Source organism: Triturus cristatus, chromosome 7 (genome assembly GCF_964204655.1).
Source record: "Triturus cristatus chromosome 7, aTriCri1.1, whole genome shotgun sequence".
NCBI classification, from domain to species: domain Eukaryota; kingdom Metazoa; phylum Chordata; class Amphibia; order Caudata; family Salamandridae; genus Triturus; species Triturus cristatus.
Window position 1 is genome coordinate 1,611,735,833 of NC_140590.1, and position 25,700 is coordinate 1,611,761,532.

General features: G+C 50.2%; 1 protein-coding gene across 4 annotated transcripts in view; it reads right to left on the reverse strand.

Moving 5' to 3' along the window:
* Window positions 1-394: 394 nt before the first annotated feature.
* ASXL1 (ASXL transcriptional regulator 1) overlaps window positions 395-25,700 on the reverse strand; it is a 136,795-nt gene continuing 111,489 nt past the window's right edge. For 3 of the 4 annotated variants that reach the window (XM_085619490.1, XM_085619489.1, XM_085619491.1), the window contains one exon: window positions 395-4,239. In XM_085619490.1, the coding sequence (XP_085475616.1) occupies window positions 1,513-4,239 (2,727 nt within the window). In that variant the 3' untranslated portion in view covers window positions 395-1,512. The remainder of the gene's footprint in view (window positions 4,240-25,700) is intronic. The other variant, XM_085619493.1, reaches the window with a different exon arrangement.

The following is a 25,700-nucleotide window of genomic DNA, read 5'->3' on the forward strand; positions in this document are numbered from 1 at the left end:
ACCATCAGCATGTCCTGTCACACAAGTGGTTTGTGTAATCATTGATCAAGATATGACATTCTGGAAGTCTCAAAGCATTACGGACTCTGGCTGAGGATATATAAACATGTAGTCAGGCACCCTCAACAGGGCTTGAAGCCCAAAAACTGTGAAGGGCACAAAATTCCAAACTCTCACAAAGAACCTGAAGGTTAGTCTAAAGAAAAGGGAAGAAACAAAATGTATACGAAAAGGCTGCATACCATCACCCACCAAACCAGGAGAACAACTGCAGCAATAACTCCTTGGTAAAGAACAAGAGCCTATTGTAGATCTTAACATTCAGGACTTTTGCTTTGTCACAAGCAAGATAATTAAGCTGTTTTTCCATGTACAGAAACGACAAGGGTCAATAAAGAATGAGTAGCAGAACTTTATGTTCTCTGTACATACCATACATTTATAGAATTTTCCAATACTGTATGCAACATAAATACAATGATAAAATACTGGAGATGCAGGGGGTTTTAACAGCAGCCAAAAATTTCACTTTGTACACCCTGGATAAGGAACCTGAACGAGTCCTGCTTGCAAGTTACCCCTCCCCCACATATGCATCTTTCTCACAAAATAGCCCCCCCCAGAACTGTATGGCCAGGGAGGCAATGCCTGCATAGCCTACCCCCTTCAACATCCCCCTTTATAACTGCCACCAAATCTCTTATGTTCTTTGGCAAGCAGGGAGGCTCTTGGGGGCAGACAGTGCTGGATCATGTGGCACAGGCAAGCCCCATATGTTACATAAAAAGTAAATTAGCTACAAAAAAACATAATCATTCTTTGCTGTGGCTACCCTCAGTAGGAGAGTAGCTTCAAATGTTAGGGCACCAACTCAGTACAATGCTAATCAACCCACAGAACATTGGTTACCCATACAAACCAATTATCAGATAACTTAACTCCTTTCGTAAGTCTCCTTTGCTCCTGAAAGTAGTTTCAGGATTGTTCCCTGTTGCCTTATGCTACATGGAGCTGGCATGTCACTGATACAACAATAGAAATTAGAATACTGGTTAAAAACGTAGTGAATTTTTCTTAACACCATTCTCAGTATTCCAACACCCTAAACTAAAACGTTAAAGTAGGTTCATATTATACAGCTCAAGAGGTATGGATACAAACACAACAATCTTGATTGCAGATTTATGGCTGAGAACTGTCAAAAGCCCTGAAGAAAAGAGCACATCCTTTGATGGCCAATAACGTAGAGGGCAGGTAATGCCTTAACAACATGGGCACAAACCTACGTGCACAGCAACATCCAGCTACTCAATCTCTCCAAGCCTCTCTGTGGCATGAAAATTACTGGAGTGCAACTTTGTTTAGCAACATAAGCTTATAACTAGTTTTGTGGGAAGTAGACTCACCAAAGCAAGTGTATTATTGTCACTCCCATAACACAATTTCTGTGAGCAGGTCCCCAGTTTATCAAAATACACGCTAAAATATGCCAAATCCTATGGTCATTTTTTATTATCTGACCACAAGGCAAAGTACGCAGAGCTTTGATGGACCTATACAGTCATCATGGCAGAATGCCCCACATCCTTTACACATAATCATGGCTTTAAGGCGACAGGAACAATGCAGCGATATCTGTTCAACACCAGCACTCTGTGCAAACATTTGAACCGAAAGAGAAGCAGTAAATGAATCTGGCTGATTGGAAAGCTGCAAGGCAAAGTTTTTGCTAAATCGTGGGACGAGACCACTGGCAGCAGCACAGTGACATACACCCCTATTCAACTTCAACAGCTTCCCATAAAATGATTTTTTGATGTTCAGCTGTGAGGGCAGCGATGAAGGTTCTAGGGTATGCTGGCTGCATTTCACAGAGCCTCTGGGAAAGCCAATGTCTGCTAGGTCAATTACCAGTGGAGCACCTTGAAAATCTTTCAGTTCAACTGGAGAGATGGGATTCTCCATCTTGGTCTGAACACTTTCCCTGAGGGAGCTAGAAAGTATTGGCAGATTGTTTTTCATACTAACAAAGTCATGCTGATAGTCCTCTGGTAACCAATCTTCCTGTGCACCTACTTGGGTACCACCATGCAGAAACCCATGCCCACGAGCACATACAACATTTGCCTGTATTGTCCGTGAAGCTCTTAGAAGACCCTCTGATGTGGATACATTACCTGGTAATCGAGAGTCTAAGAGGTTTACATCTTGAACATCTGGGTAACTTTCATCATCAGAGACTGCACCTGGAAAAAAATCAGTACTGGAGGTAAGACGACTAGGGGCACCGGTTTGGTGAGCACAAACATGGCTTTCCTTTTTAATCACATCACGGGACAGTGCTGGGGGGTGTTCTATGAAAGCAAGAGGGATTTCCTGACTTTTAGGGTTACAGGGGGATATTGCTGCTGTTAAGGACAGGTTTTCTGGGAGACCCTGTTCACTCACACCCTTTAGGAGTTCCTGCGAGAGATTCCCAGACACAAACTGAATACCATTTTGTGGAGTAGGCTGGTTCTTAAGCTCTTCCTGTCTAGGGAACAAACTGGCAGCTTCTTCATTCACAGCCCTCAAGAAATTTGGACCAGAGCTGCTAAATGGAGGTGCAGCAAAAGGAAAGGACAACTCTTTTTTTAGCTCCCTATCAGGCTGAGCTGTGGACAAGGCATTTGTCATAGAACTGTTCTGCAACAATTGTACCATTAATGGATTAGTGTCATTAATTGATGACATAGGGTTCACATTTGAAGACTGTCCCTGGCTCTCTGAAGTGGTAAGAAAAGTAGAGCTCAAAGAACTACAAGCGCCAGAAGCATTTATCATCAAATTCAGAGGCTTAGACCCACTTTCAAATGCTTCTTTTTGAGAACAGTACGTGGAACAAGACGGATCTTCCTCTCGGAATGTTTTTACAAGCTCATTTACTTTACACACACTTACATCCAATGCATCTTCTCCACCACTCTGTTGAGAGGATTCATTTTCTGTGCCTGCCTTCAAGAGATCGGTTTCACATTTAGAAGTGGGCTCAAATGAGCTTTCCCGTTGACACCAGGATATACTTTCCACGCTGCTAATAACCCGTTTTTTTATTTCTTGACATTTCTTCCTCAGATCTTCCAACGCAACTTCTTGATCACCAAGACCTTCCAGCGTGACATGGAGGGACAGAGATTCTACTATTGTGGTTTCATCGATCCCCTCCCTGTCATGAATGTCACACGACACTTCAGCCATGATGGAGTCAAAGTCAGGAAATGTTTCAATTTTAGTCTTTATTTCATTCATGGTCACTCCGCCACTGACCCCTTTAGCAACATTCAGACACAACGCAGCATTTTGCCCAGTTTCATTAAGTCTTATTCTGTTCAATGGTTCCTCACATTCTTTAATAGCAGATGGTGAGTTGCTAGTAGCCAATTTCGAGCTGGAGCAAGAACTGGCCACACCAAAAGTGTGGGTCTTTTTCAAGTGCTCTGAAGCATTTTGGACATTCTCAATAGTAAATGCAGGACCCTTTAATACACTGTGGAGGTTTTCAGTTTCTACAGATACTCTTTTCAGTTCCGTCTCCTGAGAGTTAGAGTGAAGATTGCAATCAGCTTTCAAGCTGCTGCTCCGAGAATACAAAGCTGTGTCCTGGATGCCAATAACTGGAGGAGAAACTTTGGTATTTTGAAGTGATCCTTCAGAGGATGGAGCACCCAGCTGATTGCTGACAGTCATAGCATGTAAACCTAGGTCGATTTTGAAGTCAAGAAGGGATTCAGAATTAATATTTGAAACGTCAGAGTCCTGTTTAAGCGACAAGTTAAATTCTTGCTCTGAACAACATTTGAGATATTCATTGGCTGATGATCCGATAGCAACTGGCTTAAGAGTATCAATATTATTTACATCTAGCCTACTGGACAAGAATAGTTGTGTTCGTTGAGTATTTGACGTCCGATTTCTACAAGTTCGCTTTGATGCCCTTGTGTAGTAACTGGCCTCTCTCCCTCCCCCTCCTTCGTCAGGCCCTCTGCCCCCTCCTGGCCCACCACCACCACCACCGATGGCAGTGCGAGCAGCCTCTCTCTGGGCACGGGCACGAAGAACACGGGTCTTAATGTTGGCATTGTTCCTGAACCCAGACCTGCCCCGCCTGGGAGACTCAAAACTTGGGATATCCTGGGAACAAATCTTGTATGCTGGCTGACCGTTAACCACCCAGGGTGGTTTGATCCGTGAAAGATGAATCTGAAAAATAAAATAAAGACTTGTAAACTATCAAATGTAAATACACTACACTCCACAAATGTATAGATACCCTTCTATAGTTTTAGTTCTCAATTCATGTAGACATTAGTTGCTTGTTTTCATCAGTATTTATTATACATTCAAGCACTAGGTAAACAACAAAAATTCACTGTAAATGAATTCATTCACTGTTAAATGAACAACTAGTCTGAGTGGTTACTTTTGTAATCCTTACCCATCATTCACCTTCTTCTACATTAATTGACTAACTTTGCCAAACAGAGGAGAGTTCTATGAGAAAGTGGCTCTGTATATACTGTTCCCAACTAGGTACAGGGTGTACAGAGTCCACAGTCCCCAGAGGTTTGGCAGATGCTAAAGTTAGATACAACCTTACCCTCTAAAGTGGTAGCTTGGTCGAGCAGTAAGGCAGTATCAGAGGACAGTGTAAAGCATTTGTTGCACACACTCAGCCAGCAAATGGTCTCACACACTCAATAACTGAACTCTAGGCCAATGGTTTATATATAAAAAAAATATATGCTTGTTTTATTTTAGAACCCACAATAGGCATTACAATATACTTTCTCAGAATGAGATGCTTTATATAAATAATTTTGCAATACAATATGCAATTGACTTTTGTAGACAGTTACAAGTGGTTGCAATAGGCAACACAATAATGCATTGAGTTCAATGGAGGTTTCAAGTTATTTGCCACAGATTACTTTTAGGATTACTTTTGGAATTCCAGGACTGGATCCTAGATTCAGTTCTGGGTCAGTACTTGGAATCAAGTGATAAAAGTAGACTTAATTACTGTGATGATTTTTAGACAATATTTTGCTATTTTAAAAGTTGACACTTAGTAGAAATTTCACAGAAAACAGTCAATGATTTCCTATGGAAGAAAAGTCAGTGCTGGGCACCAAGATCCAGCACTGGGAGCTCTCCTAAGAGCAGGTGAGTATTTTTGTTTGTTACTCTGCTGATTTTTGGTGAATATTTTAAGTTTTGAAAAGTCCACACTTAGAAGAAATTTCAGGAAAAGCCAGTCAATGTTACCCTATGGAGAAAATTTAGTTATCGGTTTAAAGGTAGGTACTCGACTGGCAGAGTTAAGGTTCTGGGCATAGACTCGGGGGTCTCCCAGGGTCAGGTAGGTACAGTTGGTTCACCCTCAGCGGCACAAGGGCGGCCGGGTGCAGAGAGAGTTAGGCCCAATGTTATCCCAGGAGAGGTAGGGGGGCCTTGGTTGGTGGCTGCTGACTAGCAGGACGCGTGGCTGTGGGAGTTGGGCTCCTGGTCACTTACTCAGGGGAAGTGGGGAAGTAGATAGGTGTAGAGGTTGCACTGCCAGGGCCACTCTGGCGGCTGGGTGCAGGGTGCTTTTGAGCCTTCGGGAGCTCAATTGATTTAAATGGGAGTCTCCCGTTTAGAAAAAGACTGCAAGCTCGGGGACGAAGATTCTTCAGGTGCCACCACCACTTCGAGAGGTAAGTTGGGTAGTTGGAGGATAGGTAGGTACCCCGGGATTGGGCACAGGGAGCCGCGGGGTGCCTTTTGGTGTCGGGAAATCTTACCCTCTGTTGATCGCTGTTAGACCTGCCAGCCTTTGGCTGTTCCCTCCTCATTTTATTTTTTCCCCCTTTACCCCCCTCATTTTTTTTCTGTCCACTAACTTCTTTTTGGTGTAGAGGCTCTGGGCGTCCCTTTCTCACTATCTGAGGGAGAGGCGCAAGGTGCTTCACTAAAAATGGAGGAAGGGGGAGAGTGGTTTCACAAAATGGTGGTCCCAACTGTCGCCTCAGAACCTGGGCCATAGACTGCCATGAGGGGTTTCGGAACCTTCTGGACCACTCTAGTCAGTCAGGCCCCAGGTTATAAATAGAGGTGAGGTGAGGGGGGGGGGGGGGGGGGAGGGATCGGCCATTTCAGAAGGTAGATGAGCTGTGAGGTAGTCAGGAGTAAGGCACCTGAGTGGGGAGGTAGCTGCGCTAGAGAGGGAATTGACAGGTCTTAGGCTCTGCAAAACTTCCCTCATCAGCGGATACCACCCTCGACCTGTCCCTGATCACAGCCACTGACTCTGGAGGTCAATTTTACCTTGGGCGCCTCTGTGTAGTCAGTATCCCTGAAGGAGGACCAGGTGAAGAATCACCGTCTGGGACTACATATCCCTCATCCCTGTTGTTGCCTGGGATTTTGAATCAAACCGGGCCCAACGACTGTCCACCAATCCTGACTGAAGGGAAGGTGTCCATGCCCAAGAAACAAGAGATTGGCTGGCTTACTCGTCTGCTCCGGAGTGAACCATACACCCTTAATTTCAGCCCCCCCCCTGTCCACGAGTCCCTACCTGGAACCCTCACCGCCCCAACCCGGAGGTCAGGAGGTAGTCTATTATCGCCAGGAAGTTGCCTGTTGTCACCGAGAGGTCTGTGGGAAGAGACGGGACTCCTTTGTGTTGGCTTGCGAGCAGGCGACGCATCTGAAAGGGGTGAGAATTGCATCCAGGAAGAGAGGGACGTGACACGCCTTGAAGCAGCCTTCCTGGTATCACGTGTGAGGGGCAGTCGCAGAAGCGCCGCCCCACTGTTGCCGGCAGAGGTTGGAGGCCGCGCCCCCGCAAGCCGCGCTGCTTCTGGCGGCTGCGGGCGCATCTCCTCGCCGACGCGGAGTTGGTCGAGACAGCGTCTGGCCTGCGAGGTCTGAGTAGGGTCCAGGGACGACTCTGCACCAGTGCTGTGGGTCCCCCGGGTGTCCGCTAAGGAGTGGGATCAGCGGCTGCGAAGAAACGGAAGAGCGAGGCTTCCGCCAGCTGAGGAGACGTCAACAGGGAAGCCCTTGGGGGAGGTGGTCGGTGGGTGTGCCCTGTTTTCGCCCCCCTCCCCCTTAAAGAGATCTCCCTTGCCAGCAGGTGAGCCCCGTTCCGCAAGAAGAGGGAACGCATCTCCAGGCTGCGCCGAACTTGCCGTGAGGAGGCCACCAAGTGTAAACAGTAAGCTGGGCATTATAGTAGGGGGGAGAAGGTACAGGAGAGTACGCATTGAAGGCCCGATGATGACCTGTTAGACCCGATTGCTGGTCCCTTGGGAAGCCAGGTTCTAAGTTATAAACACCGGCACATGGACATAACCACACGTGTGACTGAAGTCTACGTAGTAAGAATCTCAAGCATAGCGCTGGGAGTAGCAGATTAATTTCCAGTGACAGCAAAAGTTCATGTGTAATGCTTAAATGTAATGGATTAATTTCTAGTGATAAAGTAAACTACATGTAAACTGCCTAGATGTAACCGATTGATTGCCAGCAGCGGTGTAAATCTCCAACTTAACACCTAAATGTAAAAGATTGATTATTCACGACAGCATAAGACTCAGGAAGTATAGCGGTTAGGGAAACCATCTGTCAGAAGAGCATCGTGTAGAATAAATGACCATCTGAAATCTAGTAATATGTAAATGTTATGTGGAGCGCTGTCTGAAGATTTAAATTGGCGCACCAGAGTCAAGGCGCGGGATTGAAACATCAGGGGGTGTTTAAGGAACTGCTACACTGAAGTAAAGAAAGGAATGGTACTGTCGATTTGAATACAATGAAATGTTTGATCTTGAAATGTGATGGATAAAGACTGATTAACTACGTTTGAGAAGGGAAGATAAAACCTTTTTCTTAACCTTTATGATTATTCGGTGTAGCGTCATTTTTAAGTGGTGTAACACTAGAGTGCGAGTTGGGTGTGATGCAAGCACGACATGCAGTTCTGGAGTAAAAGCCTTTCTGCCTGAGCCAGGCTACCCCAAGGACGTTAGGTCCCAACAATCGCGGTGGGGGGGGGGGGGGGGGGGGGGGGGAGAGGGGCACCTTGTTCTGAGGCTGCAGGCTTCTTCCGGAGTGTCGAGGGAGGTCCTTGGGTGCCGGACTCGGGGTCACAGTCGCCGTGGGGTCGTCCATGGTCTTTGTTCACTCCAGCACAGGCCAGGCTTGGCTGGAGCAGAGTGTGCTGGGTTCGCGGTTCAGGGCTGCTGCCAGGGATTAGAAGTAGAATTTGAGTAGAGCATCTACTCTTGGGAGTCCCAGGGGTTTAGAGTCAAAAGGTAGTCAGGTCCTCCGGGGTTTGTGAGGTTGCTGGCCACAAGAGATGCCGGGTTGGAGCAGGTTCGAGGGTCGACAGGCCGGTAGGGCTGGGGCCAAAGCAGTTGGTGTCTTCCTCTTCTTAGCAGCTGCAGGGCAGGTCTTCTTTCTTCTAGCTCTTCTTCGGATTTTGGAATCTGGGGAAGGAAGGTTCAGGGTGCCCCTAAATACTAGATTTAGGGGCGTTACAGGTAGGTGAAGGGCAGGGACCAATGGGTCCCTGTCCTGGGGTGGGTACACCCCCTATCCTGCCTCTCTCCTGTGGGAGGGGGCAGTAGCCTAATCCTGATTGGGTAGGGCTCCCCATCTTCAAGAGGGCGAGAGCCCGGGATGTGCTTCACCTCGCCTCCCCACCTGAGGGGTGGGGTTGGCAGGCTGGCACATCCCTTGTCCTTATTTGGGGTTTGCGGCCAAGCTTCCCGCCAGAGTGGGGAGTAGCAGTGGCCTGGGGAAGCTCACAGAGGCGGCATGATGCCTTTGAAGCTTCCCCTGCCCATTCTGGGGGAGGAGATTTAGCACCTCGCCCAGGATGTGCATTGTTGCAGACCCAGGAGTGCAGAGGCTCTCCTACCCAGGGGTCCAGCAACATGTTTGTTGTGTGGCAGCCTAGGCAGCCTCAGAACAGACGTGGATTGTAGGTTAGGTTTCAGGGGGCCTCTCTAAGATGCCCTTTGTGGTGCTTGGTACATTAAATCCCACACTGGCATCAGTGTGGATTTAATGTGCTGAGCAGTTTGATACCAAACTTCTCAGTCTTCAGTGCTGCCATTATGGTGCTGTGGAGTTTGTGTTTGACAAGCTTCCAGCACCATGTACTCTTAAATGGCAGCACTGCACTTACAGGGCCCAGGAATGGACCTGGGTACTGTAGGGGCACAGGGCTCCTGCCTCTGTGCCCACACCACTGGCAGAGGGCACCCAGCTAGAGGGGTGGCTGATGTATGCCAGGACAGTGTAGGTTGTGGGCATGGCACACAGGGATGTGTGCCATGTCGTCTCTCTGTTTTGTCTTGTACCCAGACACTCAGCCTGCCAGGGCAGTGTGTGAGTGTTAGGGTGCAGGGCCTCTAAGGGTGGCACAATGAGTACTGCAGCCCTTAGAGGCCTTCCAAGGTCACAAGGCCCTGGGTACCTAGGGTACCACTTACCAGGGTCTGACATGTGGCCAGGGTTTGCCAATTTGGATTAGAGGTTTTTGTTTAGGTAAGGAACATAGGCCCTGGGCACCCGATTGGCAGGAGTCCAGGGCACACTCAGTCAAAGTACATTCAGCAATTCAGCAAAAAGTGGGGGCATACCATGCAAGGTAGATGGCACTTTCTCACAAGTTCAAGATGACCTTTGGATAAGCTTCAGTTGAGAATTTTGAGCATGAGCACATGCAGGACCTCCCCAAGGCCTCACATTTTAACATATCAGCAGTTTCCCCAAACGGACACTTGCCATTATGGTCTAGGTAAGGTCCGGTTTTTGTATTTAAGGGGGGAAGTGTCTAAGAGGCTCCCATTATTCTCCCTCCATCTGCCGATAGTCCCTACTGGTCATTTCCAGGGCACGGTCATCTGATCCTCCATCTGGTAGGTTTTCAGGGGCACCTCTAAGGTGCCCAATGTGTGCATGTATTAATAAATCCAACACTGGCATCAATGTGGGTGTTTTTATACGAGATGTTTGATATCAAACATCCCTATTTTCAGTGAAGTCATGTAACTGGAGAACTCTTTTTCACCAGTGCCCAGCACATGTACTTAAAATGGCTTCCCTGTTCACTTGTACTGGCAGCAATAGAGCTGATCAGCACATATAAATATCTGCTCATGCAGATATGTCTTCATGTAAGAAAGTGCCCTCTTTTTGCATGGTTGCCCCCACCTTTTGTTAAACTGCTGATGTACTTTGACGGAGTGTGCCCTGGGCTCCTGCGAATCGGGTACCCAGGGCCTATGTTCTTTCCCTAAAACTGCATCAAGACAAAACCCAACTGGCTCTCTTTGGCCACAGGTCAGTCCCTTGTAAATGGTACCATAGGTAACAAGGGCACTGTGGCCAAGGAAGACCTCTAAGGGCTCAGCACTTATTGAGCCACCCTTATAGGGGACACACACACACACACACACACACACACACACACACACACACACACACACACACAGCCTAAGCAGGCTGTGTGTTTTGGTGCAGAACAAAGTATAGAGTCGACATGGCACACATCCCTGCGTGCCATGCCTGCAACACTGCCCTGGCATAGGTCAACCACCCCTCTAGCTGGGTGCACTAGCCCTGTACCCCTACACGAGTCCCGCACTCCTACATTGTCTAAGCCAATTCTTAGACATTGTAAGTGCAGTACTGTTATTAAGAGTATATGGTGCTGGGAGTTTGTCATTAAGAACTCCACAGCACCATGATGGCTGTACTGAAAACTGGGAAGTGTGAGTGCGACAAGACTGGTGTAATAATTCACCACTTAACTAGTCAATCTCCTGCCCCTCCATCCTCACTTAAGCAACAATTTGTGACACATTTGCTATTTTAAGGCTTGTAATAACATAGCTTTTTTATATTTAAATCCATACAGATACTGAAAACAGCAAAACCGCAAGTACTAAAATGCAGAGTACAGGAGGTATGAGCCTTAAACAAACAAAATAGGTTTTGCAATTAGCATAGGCAGTGTGCAGTAATGTCAGACAGACAATGCAAGTCTATTATGCCTCTCTTTAATGGTAATGAACCAAGGTTCACCTAATAGAAGTACGCACATGAGCAGTGTATGTCCTCATGTACATAAATAGAGAAGGCTTAAATGTATTTTGGTACAACAGTGTGTGACAGTTTTAATGAGACATGGGGGAATATGTTCACACAAACCTTTATTGGGCAGAGCAAGTTTCCAGTGGGAGCAAGTTAAAATGTACAAGTTACTTACCTTCGGTAACGATGCATCTGGTAGAGAAGATTCTAGCCGCAGATTCCTTCACGTAGAATTATCCCCAGGCGTGAGACTGGATCCGGAAACCAGGCGTCGTATGAGACGTCAGCGAGGTCACATAAGTCCCGCCCCGCACATAGACAACCTCCCATCCCTGTGCCCCGAAGGGAAGAACAGGCATAAGTCATGGCACACGGAAGAATCCCATCCCCCTCACCCTGAGCAAGGAAGGGGACTAGTCCCAAAACGGACAGGGACAACAACCACCAAGCCACCCCAACCTAGAGGGAAACCACCCATGAGGACAAGGGCAAGACATGGACCCTCAAACCAGAGGACAGCAAAGGAAGGAAGGGAGGACAAGGATAGAAGCAAACCCCCCTCCCCCAAAATTCTGGAGAAGCCAAGGCAGCAGAGTACCAGCGCACTGAAACCCCATCCTCCTAAGAATCAAGGGAGGAAGGAACCGCCCCTAGCTGGAGCCACCCGTCAAGAGCAAGGAAGGCACTCGCAGGTGACACAGCCCCCACCGGAAGGCGAGTACCAAAGACCAACCCAAGGGTCCTCGCAGAATAGGGGAGGAAGGGCGGAGCCATGAAGGAATCTGCGGCTAGAATCGTCTCTACCAGATACATCATTACCGAAGGTAAGTAACTCGTACATCTGATAGAGACTACTAGCCGCAGATTCCTTCACGTAGAATAGATACCCTAGCAATACCCCCGGGAAGGAGGGTCTGCGGAAGGACCCCACCAGCCAATGCAGAGCAGAGTGCCCCACAGGGGACCAGATCTGTGGACTAGGTAGAACCTCGCCCCTGTCAGGCCAAGGGAAGCCCCACAAGCAGAACCTCACTGACCCCAGGGGGACGTAGGAGGGAAAGAAGGCTGAAGAGGCTCGCACACCCACAGCAGAGGAACCAAGGGCAAGGGCTGAGAGGCCGAAGCACTACACTCCCCCACAAGACAGCACAGCTTCCGTCGAATGCCAAGACAGGAAGAAGCAGCCTAGAGAGCCCAAGGAAACTAAGGAGACGAAGGCGAGCCCACTCCAGATGGAGAGCAGCCTGTCAGCCAGAACAATGCCAGCAGTCAGGGCCAGAAGCAAGAAGAACAGCTCAAGGCCCCAGGAAGACCAAGTAGGCAAGGCCTAGTAAGGGACATCCCAGACCGCAGAACGGAAGCAGGGAGAGGAGAGGCCCGGACCACCACCACGAGTGGCCACGCACACGACCTCAGGGAGCAAAGCAACCTACGGAAACACCAAGGAGAACAGGTACCCGAAGGTGACCAGAACCCTCCAGCAGAGCATAAGCCATATGACAGCTACCATAGCCCCACATAGGGCGCGTGAATTACCAATATAGGGGAACCCTCTTTGGAAGAGTTTCCGCAGCAGAGGAGGTAACAAAAGAACCATGGGGAAAAAAACATCCCCGCAACAGGCTTGACAGCAGCCCAAGCAAAGCAGACGGCCCAATCTCAGGGCCAAGTCTGCGCAACAACTCCTGCAGAACTCTCACTCAACAACAGCAACAAGGGGCTGTCCAGCAGCCAACAATGCCAAAGTCCCAAGGAAGAACGTAATCTGACAGAAAAACATACTCCACAACCACCACCGCCGGCCTATGAAGAACCAAAGGCAACCCTAACTCAGAAGTCACTGAGGAGGGGATGGAGGAGGAGGAGGAGGAGGAGGACGACGGAGCCCTGCCAAGAGGCTCTGGATGGCAGAGTCGGCCGGGGCATGGAATAACAGACTGCCATCAAATAGGAGATCAATGACTCTCTCCCAAATATTTTCGGGGAAGACGCCGTCCTGAAACCAAGCATGGCGACGGAGACCGACTGAGGAAGCCATGGCCCGGCCCAGCACCTCAGACGTCTAGAGCAAAAAATAAACGCCGCCAGCTCCCGGCCATCCAACGCATGGTGCGTCAAATCCACCTGAGCAGACTCCTGGGACGCTGCAGACCCCAGAGACTCAGCCTAGGCCCACAAACAGGAGGAGGCCCTAGCCAGCACACACAAGGTGTTAAGGGCCCGCAGGGCTTCGCTGGTCGAGGCGAAAATGTTGCGTCCCCAAGTGTCCAGCCAGCGGGCCCTCCCTGGATGGCGGAGCCAACAGGGGCGGTAGGGAGGGAAAAGCAGTACGCAGAAGGGGACTGGCGGCTGAGGGGTGAACGGACAGGCACGCAGGGTCATGCAGCGTCGGAAGGTGACGATGCAGAAGATGCGGAGGCACCGGGTCCCCGGAGACAGGACGCCTCCAAGCCCCTGTCGAGGCAGAAAGTAGCGAACCTTCAAAGGGAAGGAGTAGTTTCTTACCTGTAACTCCAGTTCTGTAGTAGGGGTATCTCTGTTATAGTCATAATCTATGAATAATCCCCGCCCATGTGCGGGGACCCCGGAGTAATCAAAAATATCTCTTAAGCTGACCCGCATTTGCAAACCTGCAAAGACACTCAAGAGACAGACAAAATAATACAGCCTAATCACAACAAGGCTGCACTGGCCAGTACTTCCTCTGAAGGGAACACAAAAGCCAAAATAAAGTTTAAATGTCATTTTTATTCACAACTGACATCCTCCTTTATTACCACACACTCCCTTCACCAAAATCCCTTTAAACAATAGAGAGGAAGGGGTGGACAGACAAGCCCTATAGGCTGTCATTATGTGTCTGCTAAAGGGATACCGTGCCTTTAAGAAACTCTCCAGAGACCCCCGGTATCCCAGGATGCACAGCCAACACAAGTTACTTTCAGTTCTTTTTGAAGGTGTATAACAACAGGCCTGATACTATCAGGTTACTCCACCGGGGAGGAGGGAGGGTCGCTTATGACTATAACAGAGATTCCCCTACTACAGAACTGGAGTTACAGGTAAGAAACTACTCCTTCTGTAGTAGGGGATCTCTGTGTATAGTCATAATCTATTAATAGAATGGCAAGCCCATCCCAACCAACAAGCAGCGGTGGAGTAAGCCCAACCACCAACAAATCACTGTGCAAACAAATTCCTCAACGAAGCCTGTCCAACCTGCGCATCTGCCCTAGCATCAGAATCCAGGCAGTAATGCTTCGTAAACGTATGGACCGACTTCCAGGTGGCAGCCTTACAAATGTCAGCAATGGGAAAATTCCTAAGCAAAGCTGTAGTAGCAGCCTTGCCTCTAGTCGAATGTGCCGTAGGCTTACCCCCCAAAGTCTTATTAGCTTTTTGGTAACAAAGCTGAATACAGGAAACAATCCATCTGCAAATGGACTGTTTTGAGGTAGCTAAACCAGTTCTTACCGAACCATAATTAACAAACAGTTGATCCGACCTGCGGATATCTTTTGTCTTATCCAGGTAGAATTTCAGCACCCTACGTACATCAAGTGAATGCAGAGACCTCTCCGCCGGAGAGGAGGGATGCTGAAAAAACGTAGGCAAAGTTATCATTTGATTTACATGGAAATCTGATATCACCTTAGGCAAAAATTTAGGATGGGTACGCATCACTACTTTAGAAGCATGGAAAACAGTATACGGCTCTTGACAACACAGAGCCTGAATCTCACTCACCCTCCTGGCCGATGTAATGGCCACAAGGAAGGCAGCCTTCCAAGACAAATGCTGCAACGAAGCCTTATGGATAGGCTCAAAAGGCTCCCTCATCAATCTAGATAACACCACATTCAATTCCCATGGTGGAGAAGGTCTTCTAACAGGGGGAAACACCTTACGCAAACCCTCCAAAAAATCCTTAATCACAGGGATTTGAAAAAATGAGGTTTGAGAAGGGCCCTTCCTATACGCAGTCAGAGCTGCGAGATGAACCTTAATAGACTGAAAATTAAGCCCAGATTGAGCTAACTGCAGCAGATAAGGCAAAATAACATCTTCTTTACAGGATGTAGGGTCAAAGTCCTTTGCCTTGCACCATAAGCAGAATCTCTGCCACTTATAGGCGTAGGAAGTCCTCGTAGACGGTCTCTTCGCCTCTTTCAAGATCTCCATACAGTCCTGAGGTAGGTTCAAGTGTCCATACTGTACTAGCTCAGGAGCCATGCTGCCAAACTCAAGGACGAGAGATTGGGGTGAACCATCTGTCCTCCGAACTTCGTGAGAAGGTCCGGCCGACACGGCAGGCGTCTGTGTGGCAGAACAGACCGGTGAAGAAGGTCGGTGAACCACCATTGCCTCGGCCACTCCGGAGCAATCAGGATCATTCTGGCTCTGGATTGCGACAGCTTGATCAGCACCGCCGGGATCAGGGGAATGGGCGGAAAGGCGTAGAGAAAGCTGTTGGACCAGCTGATCCATAGGGCATTCCCCAGCGTCCCTGGTTGGTAGTACCTGGACGCGAAGTCGCGGCATTTGCTGTTTTCTGCCGTAGCGAACAGATCTATATCCGGAGTGCCCCACTCTGCGAAGACGTCTCTTAGCACGTCGTCGTTTAGCACCCACTCGTGGTTCTCTTGAACGAGCCTGCTGAGCGCGTCTGCTTGGGCATTCTGCACCCCCGGCAGATGGGTCGCCGTGATCGTCAGGTTCCTGGCCACCAGCCAGTTCCAGATCGCCTGTGCCTCCCGAGACAGTGTGCGTGAACGTGAGCCCCCCTGCTTGTTGAGGTAATACATGGTCGTAGTATTGTCCGTCTGAACCAGCAGGGAGTTCGTCCTGAAGGAGGGATGGAACGCCTTCAAGGCCAAGGGTACCGCTCGGAGTTCCAAAAAGTTGATATGGTAAGTCGTCTCCCTCTGCGACCATATCCCCTGAATCTGAAGAGGGCCCGAATGCGCTCCCCAGCCCTGGAGAGACGCATCGGTCACTATGGTCTGGACCGGAATATCCTTGTGAAAAGGAGTCCCCTTGCAGACATTCTCTGGGGCACACCACCATTTCAGAGACTGCCGAGCGTGTTGAGACAACTGGATCTTGTCCTCCCAACGCCCCCGCCTCTGGTCCCATTGATCCTCCAGACATTCCTGGAGAGGCCTCATATGCAGACGTGCATTGGGGGTGAGAAAGATGCAAGAAGCCATCGACCCCAGTAAGGAAGACACCGTCCTCACCGTAGGAGAGCGGGCTGAGATGAGATGCCGAGCCTTCCCACGGATCGATAAGCGTCTCTCCTCCGAAGGACACACGCTTGCGTTCAAGGTATTGACTGAGGCCCCCAAGTACTGGAGACACTGCACAGGGATCGGCACTGACTTCGACATGTTGATGTGCAGTCCCAGGCGATGCAGCAAGGCAGCTGTCTTGTTGAAATGGCACTGGGCTTCCTGGTAAGTGGACGCTTTGATCAACCAATCGTCCAGGTATGGATACACAAACACCTTGGTCTTCCGCGACCACTGCCATGCACTTGGAGAACGTCCGTGGTGCAGACTTCAGGCCAAACGGGAGTACTGAATACTGGTAATGGTTGTTGCCTACCAGAAACCTCAGGAACTTGCGATGCTTTGGTGCGATCGGCACATGAAAGTAAGCATCCTGCAGATCTATGGCGCACAGCCAGTCTCCTCGATGCAACTGAGGGTAAATCTGATGCAGGGACAACATATGGAACTTTTCTCTGCGGATCCACTTGTTTGCTTGACGCAGATCTAGAATAGGCCTGAACTCGTTCTTGTCCTTTTTTCTTACGAGAAAGAACCGTGAGTAGAGACCTCTTCCTTTTTGCTGCAAAGGAACCGCTTCTATCGCCCTCTTTTTTAACAGAACGTCTGCCTCCCGCTGGAGCTCCCTCACCATGTAGGAGGAGCGCACTGGTGGAATCTGTGGAGGCGGGCTGGTGAAACGAAGACAGTAACCATTGCAAACAATATTCAGCACCCACTTGTCCTGCGTTATTGTCCTCCACTCTGCCAGGTAGTGTTGAATACTTCCCCCCCCCCCCCCCCCCCCCCCCACCGGAGCGGGTAACGGATGAGGGGGAAGTAACTTTTCAGGGCTTCGACCCGGCCGGGCCTTTGTTCCCCGAAGAGGACTGATGCTGTCCTGTGCCCCTCTGGCGCTTCTGAAAGGACTGCCTCGGGAACTGCTGTTGTTGCTGGGGCTGTTGTTGGTGGCCCGACTGACGCCCTTGACCTCTCTGCTTGGCGTAGCGCCTGCCCGAGGATCGGAAGGACCTCCTCTGCTCCTTGGGCCTCTCCAGCCCCACCGCCTTCAGAGTTTCCGCCTCAGCCTTCATGCGGGCCATCTCGTCATCCGCATGCGACCCGAACAGCGTCGTGCCAGAGAATGGTAAATTGGCGATCTTCTGCTGTGCTTCAGGCTTGAGAGGGGTCAGCCGCAGCCAGGAATGCCTCCTCATGTGTATGCCGTGGCAGTACCCATGGGCCGCCACCAGCGACACATCCCCCGCCGCACTGATGATCTGATTAGAGACCATCATGCCCTCGTTCAGCACCTCCTGAAAGTCCTCCCTCTTGTCTCTAGGCAGGGAGGCAGCGAACTGTTGCAGGGAGTCCCAAAGAGACCTGTCATAGCGCCCCAACAGAGCGGAGGCGCTAGCGGCCTTCATCGTAGTGGCCGACGTGGAGCACATCCTCCTCCCCAAGGAGTCCATTTTGCGACTCTCCTTATCCGGCGGAGCCGTGGATGAAGGCGTCGTAGAGTGTTGTTTACGAGCCGCCGCCACGATAACAGAGTCCGGTGGAGGATCCACCCTGAGGAACGCCGGGTCCGAGTCAGGAGCCCTGTACTTCCTTAGCAGTCTCGAGGGCGCCGGTTTCACCACGGCCGGCGTCAAGAACACCTCCATTGCAGGTTCCTCCAACCCCGGAACCAACGGGAGGAGGGGGCGCGACAGATGAGCCTTATGCAAAGTTTCAAAGATCACAGAAGTAGTGGGAATAGGGGTAGTGACTGATATCCCCAACTTCGCCGCCCCTCTCATCAGCACCTCCTGGAACGTGGCAATGTCATCCACCGGCGAGACGCGGGTAGGAGGCGTCTCCGACAGCGAGGGCGAAAACCGTCCAGTCCCAGAAGAGTTCGTGCCAGTCCCAGAAGAGTTCGTGCCCCTCAAGCCTCTGGAACAAGACCGATACCTCCGTCGTCCATGTCCAGAGCGAGTGGACGATCTGCGCCTACTCCGTGATCGCCTACGAGGGCAAGAGCGAGATCTCTGCCTGTGAGGAACCCTCGGGGACGGAGGCGGTGGCTGCGGTGGAGATGTAGGCAGCTGAGGCACGGGCAGAGGAGGAGGAGGGGGGGGGGGGAGGAGGAGGAGGAAGATCAGGCACCGGTGGAGGAGCCGGTGGAAGATCGGGCGCAGGAGGCAGAGGCGGCTGCTGGGTACGCAGCGGGGACAGATGTTCCGAAGCCCCATCACTCCTAGCAGGAGAGTCCGCACCAGAACTGTCCGGGCTCGCGGCCACTCTCCTCTTCTTGGCGGGCCTGTCCCGCGTGGAAGCCACCGACGGGGAACGTCCGCGTCTCCCCGACTTGAGATCGTAATCACTGAGGACGTGTTCCCCGATGTCCGTGACGTCGAACCACGCCTCCTCGACGTCGAACCACGCCTCCTCGACGTCGAACCACGCCTCCTCGACGTCGAACCACGCCTCCTCGACGTCGAACCACGCCTCCTCGACGTCGAACCACGCCTCCTCGACGTCGAACCACGCCTCCTCGACGTCGAACCACGCCTCCTCGACGTCGAACCACGCCTCCTCGACGTCGAACCACGCCTCCTCGACGTCGAACCACGCCTCCTCGACGTCGAACCACGCCTCCTCGACGTCGAACCACGCCTCCTCGACGTCGAACCACGCCTCCTCGACGTCGAACCACGCCTCCTCGACGTCGAACCACGCCTCCTCGACGTCGAACCACGCCTCCTCGACGTCGAACCACGCCTCCTCGACGTCGAACCACGCCTCCTCGACGTCGAACCACGCCTCCTCGACGTCGAACCACGCCTCCTCGACGTCGAACCACGCCTCCTCGACGTCGAACCACGCCTCCTCGACGTCGAACCACGCCTCCTCGACGTCGAACCACGCCTCCTCGACGTCGAACCACGCCTCGACCTCCGTCGCCGCGGCGTCGACTTCTGCCTTGACGTCGACTTCTGGTGCTTCGACGTCGAACGCTTGTGCCTCGACGGCGACCTGTGCCTCGACGGCGACCTGTGCCTCGACGGCGACCTGTGCCTCGACGGCGACCTGTGCCTCGACGGCGACCTGTGCCTCGACGGCGACCTGTGCCTCGACGGCGATCGTCTCCGCCTGGACGGCGGGCGCCGGGATCTCGGCGTCGACTCAGTCAGCGTCGAGCCGTGGGTCGACGGCGAAGGTGGCGAGTGAAGTCTTCCATGGGGCTCGGTACGACGTCGATGGGTTGTCGACCGTGACACCTGCGACGGCGACCCGGTCCCGGGTCTCGCCGGCCCCTCTCGACGTCGAACGCCGAGGCTGCCGCGACCCAGAGCCCTGGATCGATGGTGAACATACCGGTGCCTTCTCCCTCGCCGTCGACGTCGTCGCCTTCGACGTCGAACGCGACCTACCAGCCGGTAGGCGCCGTTTCTGCTCCCTGCTCTGCCCGGAGGTCCCTCCAGGGGCTGAAGCATGGGCAGAGGAGGGAGAATGAGATCCTCCATGCCCCGAAGTCCCACCGGTCCTCTGCTGCTCCTGTCCCTGAAGGCGAATCTTCTCCCTGTCCCTCAGGGTCCTCTTTGAAAAGGTTTTACAGATGGCACATGTAGCTGGGACATGTGAGGGCGACAAGCAGAGGATACAAATATCATGTGGGTCCGTCTTGGCCTTTTTCCTCCCACACTCAGGGCAGTTATCGAACAAAGCCATGCTAAGAGTGGGCCAAAACTGCTCCAGATTGCAGGCAGTAGTAGACAAAGGCTCTAGACGTCGAATGAAAACACTATTTATCCAAAAAATCCAATTTTAATCAAAGAAACCACCCAAAAGGGTAGAGCTCAAGCTCCAGGGTCCTGCTAGCAGGAGCCGGAAAAAAGAACTGAAAGTAACTTGTGTTGGCTGTGCATCCTGGGATACCGGGGGTCTCTGGAGAGTTTCTTAAAGGCACGGTATCCCTTTAGCAGACACATAATGACAGCCTATAGGGCTTGTCTGTCCACCCCTTCCTCTCTATTGTTTAAAGGGATTTTGGTGAAGGGAGTGTGTGGTAATAAAGGAGGATGTCAGTTGTGAATAAAAATGACATTTAAACTTTAATTTGGCTTTTGTGTTCCCTTCAGAGGAAGTACTGGCCAGTGCAGCCTTGTTGTGATTAGGCTGTATTATTTTGTCTGTCTCTTAAGTGTCTTTGCAGGTTTGCAAATGCGGGACAGCTTAAGAGATATTTTTGATTGCTCCGGGGTCCCCGCACATGGGCGGGGATTATTCATAGATTATGACTATAACAGAGATCCCCTACTACAGAAGCAAGATTTCCCTCCCACCAGAGCCCTGGTGGAGGACCTCCAACAGATGGTCTGCCAGAAAGTGAGCCACCGTGTCGCCCATGCGTAGGATGGCCACAGCCGTGGACACCGCGTGAGTGAAGGCCGCACCCGAATCCGAAGGGCCCCGTGGTGGGGAAAGCAACTCCTCTGTGGGAGACGGCTGCAAACTAAGGCGGCCGTCCCAGAGGCCAAGCGGGGCGGGCAAGGGCTAGACCTGGAAGTCAGGAGGTGCAGAAGAATGAGGGACCTGCCGCTCCTCTGACAACCCTGCCGCAGAAAGGGCGGGGAGCCACCCATCAACGCCAGTGAAAGACACCACACAGCGACCAGTCTCCGGGGAGGACGACACCAAAATGCAGCCTGCCTCCGGAGAAGGAGTGTCCGAAGATGAATCCGCCATACAACCCCTCTGCGGAGCCGTGGAGGGCCATGCGTCTGGGTCGGAGGTACCGGCGGCGCCGCGGAGGGCCATGCGCGACGCGAGGGATCTGTCAACGCCCCAGGAGGGGAAGGAGGAGACGCCAGCGAGGCCTGCAAAGCCGCCACCTAAGTCTCCATCTGGACTTTCGATGCCCAAACACTGGGAAACGGTGGATAGGACGATACGCGGGGCCACGTCACACGCGGAGAGTCCACACCCCCGGTAGGCCGAGAACCAGCCCCCGGGGACGAACTGCAACACTTACCCACCGGAGAGCGATGCTCCTGTGACATTGGAGAAAGGCGAGGACGACGACCACAGCCGGACCTGAAGCCGTCCGCCGATGCAGACCGAGGGGAGGACGTCGACCTGGAGAGACGCGCCGAGAGAAGTTTCATGCGGCGCTCCCGCCGCAACTTCGGCTTCAACTTTTGGCACGCCGCAAAATCCGAGGTGCCGTGATCCTTCCCAAAACACCACATGTAAATGAGGTGAGGGTCCGTCGCCGACATAAGACGCCCACAAAACGTGCAAGTTAACGCCCTAGGCATTCGCACACTGCTCTCACCCAAAAAAAAAAATGGAAGAAAGGGGGGCTTGAAACAGGCCCGCAGCAAGGAACAAATCCGCGTTGCACGCGGAAAAGGAAAAAACTGTCGTAGGCGCGCCGGGTCTGTTCTTATGTGACCTTGCTGACGTCACGTACGACGCCTGGGCGAGTCGCGTGATGTCGCCCCCCCCCCCCCCCCCCGCCGATGCGCAGGGATGCTGTGGCAAAAGTTTCAGGATCCAGTCTCACGCTTGGGGATAATTCTACGTGAAGGAATCTGCGACTAGTAATGTCTATCAGATATTGTAATGCACGATATAGAATTAATATTCTCTGAATCGGACTTGCACATCTGTACTCTTTGACTGCAATGCACAAGTATTCTATTATTTCATTTTGCATGATAACGTGCATAGCTTATAGATGCAGCAATGTGAGCCACTTATTCAGCTCTTTAAATCACTAATAGGGAGCATTTTTGTTTTGGTGCCCGTGCATATTCTCTATCTCAGTGTTACCCTGATAGTTGGCAACCCACTAGCAATTCCTTTGATATTTACTAAATACCAGGCTGTTGGGGTATACCTGCTGCTAGCTACCAAATGGGTCTCTGGACACATAATTAACTGGAAAAAGGAAATGTGATGTGTTTTCACTAGCATAATTAAGTTGATTGTTGGTGTGTCATCATTTCCATTTGTTCCAGTTGGCGATTTTTAATATGGACATTTTCAATTTTTTTTGTTTACTAGACTTTCATACTAGTGTCCAGCAGGAAGGTTTTGGTACGTAAGTAACAGTAAATGGTGTAGCACCCAGTATAATGTGCTGCATAGCTAAATACTTGTAAGATCCCAAAAGAGAGACCTATTGGCTATTCCAATGCTTGTGTAATTTGGTGTAAATCAGTTTGGTGCTTTTTTTCGAAATTAAGGTATAAAATTAGTGTATATAGGGATGCAGATCATCTGTGGATCCAAAAGATAAGATCTGTTTGACTGCTACCACATCAACATCGATGTGGCAGCAGTCATTTAAGGAGTAGGGGAGTCAGTCCCCTCTCCTATAAAAAGAATAAAATATCTAGGAGGCAGGGTAGGGGTACACTCTTCCTTATCCCCAGGCCTGGTGGAGGCAGACCACGTAGTCCCATTTAATAACAAGCATTGGCATAACCAATAGGTCTCGCCTTTGGGAACTTATAAGTGTTTAACCATGCAACAATTAATGTTGTTGCACCAAGGATATTGTACTGCATAACTAAATACTGATAAAGGTCCAAAAAGCGAGACCTATTGGCTATGCCAATGCTTGTTTCAATGGGAGCCTGTGTTCTCGTTCGGAACACATGCTCCCATTGAAGTCAATGCGAGTCCGACCGAACAATGTTCAGAAGCATCGTAATTGGTCAGTCGGACTCGCAGAACCAGATTCGGTCGGAAATTAATTCAGAACCAATTCTGACCGACATCGTAATCGGTCCCTTAGTGTGTTTAATAGACAGGACAACTGTATTTTCCTGATAACTTGTACTAGTGCAAATTGCACTTGGAAAAAAACTTAACTAATAACAAGTCTAACAAAATTAATCTGGCATCTTCAACTTACTTTGGGAGTGTTGGAACATGGGTATCCAGTGAAATATGGAAGTCATCTCCCTCGACATGTCGCTTACAAATCATCCACATCATGCATTTAGGACTTATTAGTTTAACTGAACCCAACAGACCCTTCAACATTAAATGCTTTAAAGTGCTTGGTGCACGGCTCGCCTGGCTAGGTTTGACGGCTCCCCAGGGAGCCACGGCGCAGTTTGGGAACCACTGCTAGAGTAACAAGGAAAACTAAAAATAGCTATGCAGCCAGAAAGACAATTCGGAGGGCAAAATAGGTAAATCTGGAGGCAAACGTTCCACAGTAAGGGAGAAGTAGTGCTTAATACTTCAACACTACAAAGTTGAACAATAGAAGAGGCAGGAATAAAGTCTTTAACCTAAAGATCCACAACCGCTGCTAAATGAAAGGAAGAGCAAAATACACTTCAAAATAAGTCTATCAATAGAGAGACCAACAACGCTGAACATGAATAGATATGGACATGAAGTATCTTCCCAAAAAGAAGACCTACGCCATCTTACAAGCAACCAGCCATGAGGCGTAGCGCAGAATATGCATGGCTGTCAAACAGACACCATCAAAAATCATATCCGTTAAATTCTCTCAGTGTCCGGGAAATTAGACTCCCGTAACCAAGTGTGTCTGTGAAGAGCAACAGACCTAGCCATCACTCTACCAATAGAATTAGTGGAGTCCATAGCAGACAATGGCAAACTTTGCCATTTCATGGCCATCTTGCACAAATTGAAAGAATTCCACTCTGACCCCTTGAAGAAGGGAAGGAACCAGATGGGCAGCAGAGTCCCATAAAGCATAAGAAGCTCTGCCCAAGACACAAGACTTGTTTAACTACCTCAAGGCCGAAAGAGCTGAAAAAAAAAAAAACTGATTTCAGCCACATAAATCAAACCATCTGGATTCGGTAGCAGCTTGCACCACGAGCACCCTAGCGGTAGGGTATCGAGAAAAATAAACAGGGTCATCCAGAGAAGGACGAAGGGAAATGGCACGATCAACAGAGATCCTGGTCACTGGCCTTGTCAAAGTTCCAAGCAAAACATCATGCAGAGATTCTCCAAAGGCAGTAAGGGCTCAACACCTATCGCACCCTGATGAAGAAGCTCCACTAAGGGATCAGATGACAAAGTTACAGAAGGAAGTTGTAATTGGCTTCAGTCAAACTAATTAGACTTAAACGCATGATGTTGATGATTTGTAAAGGACTTGCCTAAAGCTGTAAATGTAGTGCTTAATTGATGGCATGTCGAAGGAGAGGACTTCCATATTTCACTGGATACCCAAAGTAAGTGGAAGACGCCGGATTTATTTTGTTAGACTTGTTAATAGTTTTGTTTTTTCCAAATGCAATTTATACCAATGCACGTTATCAGTAAAGTACAGTTGTCCTGTCTATTAACACACTATGGGATCGATTAAGATGTCGGTCAGAATTGGTTCTGGATTAATTTCCGACCGAATCGGGTCCTGCGAGTCCGACCAACCGATTACGATGCTTCTGAACATTTTTCGGTTGGACTCTTATTGACTTCAATAGGAGCCTGTGTTCCGAACGAGAACACAGGCTCCCACTGAAAAAAGGGGTTGCTGGGAAAAACCTTTCACCCTGTGGTGGGCACCACAAGAAGGGTCCCTTAGGTACCCACACAGGAGGCCTACAGGTGAAGGGGGGCCTGCTACGGGCCCACCAAAGTCAGATTCAGACAGTCATTTTGTGTTGGGTAGACAGATTTGTAACGGCTGTCAGAATCGGACATCGTAATCACTCGGTCGGAAACCGTATCCATAGAGCTGTAGGATTCAGCTCCGAATGACTCCAGCTCTCCAAATGCTGATCGGAACCGAATCCGACAGACCGAAGGATTTCCTTGCATCGTAATTGGTCGCTCGGAAATGTATCCGATTCGGTCAGAATCGGATTCAGAAACTTCAAACCCCGTTCGGAGCCTTTCTGAACGCCATCGTAATCGCCCCTTAAGCATTATCAAGTATTGACATGTGTGCTGGAAGTACCTATATTTCAAGTACAAATGTCATTCAGTACACACATTTCCAGACAGGCCTGCTCTCTCATTAAACACAGTGAAATAAAACACCATATACGTATGCCAACATTTGGAAGCAAGAAAGGGAGATTTAAATAAATAAATAAATAGGAGGAATTTATTTTACTTGCATTGATTTGGAGGCAATTTTACGGAGGAGACATCAAAAATAAAGCTGGTTTTAAAATTGTGAGTCACCCGGCTGTGACAGGTGTGTTGGCACTTATGACATGGGTAGAATTGGAAGTGCATGCAAATATTCTTCAAGCGCAGAAACACTTTAGCAAGGGGGCCTACATGAATAGGGGTGCCATC